The sequence below is a fragment of the Nematolebias whitei genome, chromosome 8, assembly GCF_014905685.2.
Source record: "Nematolebias whitei isolate Nwh7 chromosome 8, NemWhi1, whole genome shotgun sequence".
In the NCBI taxonomy this organism is placed as follows: Eukaryota; Metazoa; Chordata; class Actinopteri; order Cyprinodontiformes; family Rivulidae; genus Nematolebias; species Nematolebias whitei.
The window spans coordinates 8,148,396-8,152,667 of record NC_056505.1 but is presented as its reverse complement, the minus strand read 5'-3'; the positions used below and the strand labels follow the sequence as shown (position 1 = coordinate 8,152,667).

Sequence of the window (4,272 nt, the reverse complement as noted above, 5' to 3'; positions counted from 1 at the left end):
CTTTTCACGGTTTACATTAAACCACATGGTACACGGGACAAATACGAAACCAGACAGTCACGACAGTTCTCTCTATAGCTGCCACCATACTGAATAGAACTCTGCTCAATGCACACAAGTAATGAATTCTGGGTTGTTTTGGAAAGGTTGATATGTATAGTTAGATGTCCACCACAAACGCATCGCTGTCTTCAGTTGTGAGGTCCTCTTTTCTTGGAATTATAAGTTTATCAAGATAGATTCCAGCAGTGTCTTCAGGTGCTCTCCAGTCATCTGTTGACACGTTTTTCAGTTTTGTGATTGTCTATATTTGGTCCGTTTTAGCCGTCTTTTATCGTAACGAAGCCTTTCGTTGGAAATCAAGGCCCAAAACTCGCACAGCTCCTATTTCATGCCGCTTCGCAGCACCTGATTGGCGGCAATTAGCATGACACTAATGATGAATGCAATGGCAAAGGCGCAGATCAGGCTCTTGCGCACACAGGTTTGCTTGACTTGTTGCGTTGGGCTGGAGCCTGAGGAGGGAGAGAACAAGAAAGAGAAGAATGAGACACAAAGAGAAATAATAAACCTGAAAGTCCATTGCATCAGATAAGATTTTACACCTGAATTATATCTGATAGTTATTTCCAAATGAAAGAGCTCATCAAGAAATAATTACAATTACATGAACATTAGGGGTGGAGATTGACAAAACAAATTCTCACATCTGTATCGTGCATAATTAAATTGAAATGTTGATTAGAGATTTGGAACAAATGACATAACTGAATAAACTATTAGATTCCTAAAGAATCAAATATTTTACAAGATATAGTAAAAAAAAAAACAATCACAATAAAAGATCAGGTTTGTTAACTTTTTTTTTTGTATATTCCAGGGCATCTTTGTAAAAGAGGCTGATCGCAATGGATTTCTTCCTGGTAAAATAAAGTGACAAAAAAATTCAGAGACACCTATGACACTTCTGAAGGAGTTACAAGCTTCAGCAGGTGAAATGAGACTGTGCATACAACAACTGTCACCAGGGTTCTTCACAAGTCTAAACTTTATGGGAGAGTGGCAAAGCGGGTGTCCGCAGGGTGTCTGAGCTCTTCCTAAGAGATGGGGTGAGAAGCTCGGTCATCCGGGAGAGACTCGAGTAGAGTTGCAGCTTCTCCACATTAAGAGGAGCCAGTTGAGGTGGCTCAGGTATCTGGTTAGGATGCCTCCTGGACCCCTCCCTGGTGAGGCGTTCCAGACACGTCCCACCGGGAGGAGACCCAGACGAAGACAAAGGACATGCTGGAGGGACTATGTTTCTCGGCTGGCCTGGGAACGCCTTGAGATTCTCCCGGAGGAGCTGGCCCAAGTGGCTGGGGAGAGGGAAGTCTGGGCCTCTCCAGGCTGCTACCCCTGCAATCCAACCCCGGATAAGTGGAAGAAAATGGATGGCAAAGAGAGACACTGTTGAAGAAAACTCACTAAATCTCTAATCTAGGCAATCCCTAGTAGATAATCTAAATAAAATCAACCAGTTGTGGGAAACCTGGATGTTATTTATGGATAAAGTCCTAAAATAGAGTTTTCAAATGATAATTTTAGTTTGTGACCATTTCTATCTCCAGATGTGTCTCAGAAAAAACAAAAATGGGGGATGTGTTAAAATGACAAAGTACTCTTTCTTACTGTCTATATCCACTTGGCAGTCCTCTGGGTTCTCTATGTGATTCTCCTCAGTCATAATGATATTCTCGATGTCTTTCATGGAAAGATGATCACAGAAGGTGTCATACAGAAGCCTCTTCAGCTCCTCAACTGTCAGCTTCTGCATGTCGCACTGGAGATACACACAGAACTGAACATTACTGTGGGCCGGGGCTGTCAAGCACTGCAACCCCCCTCACACGCAAATCCAAAGATGTTCACACAGTGCATAGGATGTACACAAAAACACATACAAATTATATTAACAATAATGGTGAGAACAAGTGCAAAGTGTTGCATTGCAAACTGAATCCAAGTCCAGTTCTTCTACATGTGAAATATTCATTTTCGTAACCTGTATATAGTTTTAGTTAAATATTAGAAGGTTTTTGCCTTTCCTTGTATTAAATGTGTAATTTTGAGTCATAATATTTGATTGTTCTCGTTCTAAAACCACAGGCACACAGCTGTATTAGACTTTTAAACAACGGTGTCACCGGGCATTGTGGTAATTTATCCACTTTTTTTTCTTGCATTTGATGAAAATTGGTGCCACTTACTGCTCATCTTAATGAAAATGGCTTTTATTAATCAGAAAGCAGCAGTAAATGGCAAATCTTTCAAAACGTTCTTTGGCCATGTGCTGTGTGTAGAAAGAAGAGTTATTTTATGATGAAAGGTACAGTAGTTACTTAAATTCTTCAGAAGAATTCTGGGAAATGCTCATTTGAAATTAGGTAATAAAATAAAGATGCAATCCAAAACATCAGTTAAGTGTCTCACTGTTTGGACAGTTCCAGCTCATGCACGTTGTTCATTTCCTGCTCAGCCCGAGCCGAGCTGTGCCCGGAGGCTCTGTGTGAACCATCCAGCATACGATGATTGATACTACGTTTACGATCCCTTACATAATGTCATGCAGACGTTTTCTACCTCCATCATCCTTCGTTTCCCTCCTAGCGATGCTTTTTTTCATACAGTGGACCGATTCCTACCGAGAATTCCCACAACTCCCCCTTTTTCACACTCCATTTGGAGCCCCCTGTCTGACAAGCACTTCTAATCTGTTATCACACAGCCACAACAAAGGCAGCTTTGATGAGAGCTCCATCCTGCTAATTTTCGTTCTGCTGTCAACTTGAAACGATGATTATCTAATGGGGTGTCTTTAAATAAATTAATATCTGCTTTACATGAAAGTTGCTATAATTATAAGCAATAGGACTGTCATGGCAATACAGTTCCCATTTTAACAACACAGAGGACTACAATTAAAACAAGTGTGTGCCATTTTAGTGTCTAAACAAAGTTCTGCGGGGAAATCTGTTTCAGCTTTGACCCCTCTGTCAAGCCCCTTGAGAAAATGTCAGAAAAATGAGCACCTTCCAAAATACTGAGTCAAAGTCAGTGCCATTAAACTTGTCTGGCATCCCGGAGGCCGTCAGCTTTGGACCCAAAAGCGTAACAAACTCCTCAAAGTCCACCTGGCCGTCACCTGCAAAACAAAACAGGTGCTCATCGTTGAGCTTAACGCCTTCTGAGCTCTTCGAAAGCAAAGATTCAGAGCTTCTGTATCAGTAATGCAGACAGATGTGTGCTGGTCCTACCGTCCATGTCCAATCTCTGGATGATGACTTCCAGCTCCACCTCATTTGGCATGTAGCCCAAGGAGCGCATGGCCATCCCCAGCTCCTGCTTTGAGATAAACCCGTTCCCGTCCCGATCAAACACTTTGAAGGCCTCTCGGATCTCTGCGGAAGAAACCAACACAAGCTCAAGGCTTCCTGCAAATTAGGATATGAAAGCAGAAAATGTTCCACACACACCAAGGACACATTTGTCATGCTGCATCAACGCTTGAGTCATAGTTACATATGGGGGGGGTTGGAGCTCAGGAAATCCTGTTCTGACAGGGAAATGACAAAGGACCCAAAATAAAATACTCCTGAAATAAACTTCTGAGAGAAGAACTTTAGGGTATAACTCTATACTTTGAGGTTATTTTTGATTTAATCAAACATTTTACATCTTATGTCAATGGTTTGTTAAAGTTCAAGCCTAATGCTCTATATTGTATTGGTCCCAATACTATTGAACTAACTACTATAATTATTGTATACCTGGCAACACTGTTCTGCACACTAGGGATGTGGGGCAGTACCATTGAAACAAAAGTCCTACCCATTCTCTCACATGTGCTACTGTCAATCCCAGAATAACTTGACACTTTTTAAAGCCTCAAATAACTACACGAACATAACCATATTAAAATGTGGATTATAAATAAAAACAGATAACTATGTAAAGCAACAAATAAACACATGAAAATATATCTGCAATGTATTTTTTTTTTATTTTGATCAGGATACTTCCATTTATTTTAGGGATCCACGATATTATCGGCATGGTATCGATATCGGACAACATTGGCATTAACGTTCAATATCGGACATTCCATCAAAATAACACCGATATAAAAGACGCTGTTTTTTTATGACAACCCAGGGACAAGGATGCCTGCAGCGGCAGCACAACGTGATGACGTCACGCGCACCTATCTGATCTCATGGCTGAGAGGAAAATTCA

The 4,272-nt window shown here is 41.1% G+C and overlaps 1 protein-coding gene across 1 annotated transcript; it reads right to left on the bottom strand.

Annotated features, from left to right (window-relative positions):
* Nucleotides 1–384: 384 nt before the first annotated feature.
* Nucleotides 385–3,871, bottom strand: LOC119413012 (calcium-binding protein 7). The gene is made up of 5 exons (XM_037680023.1): nucleotides 3,868–3,871; nucleotides 3,294–3,470; nucleotides 3,069–3,181; nucleotides 1,669–1,819; nucleotides 385–515 (listed from the first exon to the last, which is right to left on the bottom strand). Exons 1-5 carry the CDS (start codon nucleotides 3,869–3,871, stop codon nucleotides 385–387), a joined length of 576 nt encoding a protein of 191 aa, XP_037535951.1.
* Between the last annotated feature and the right edge of the window lie 401 nt (nucleotides 3,872–4,272).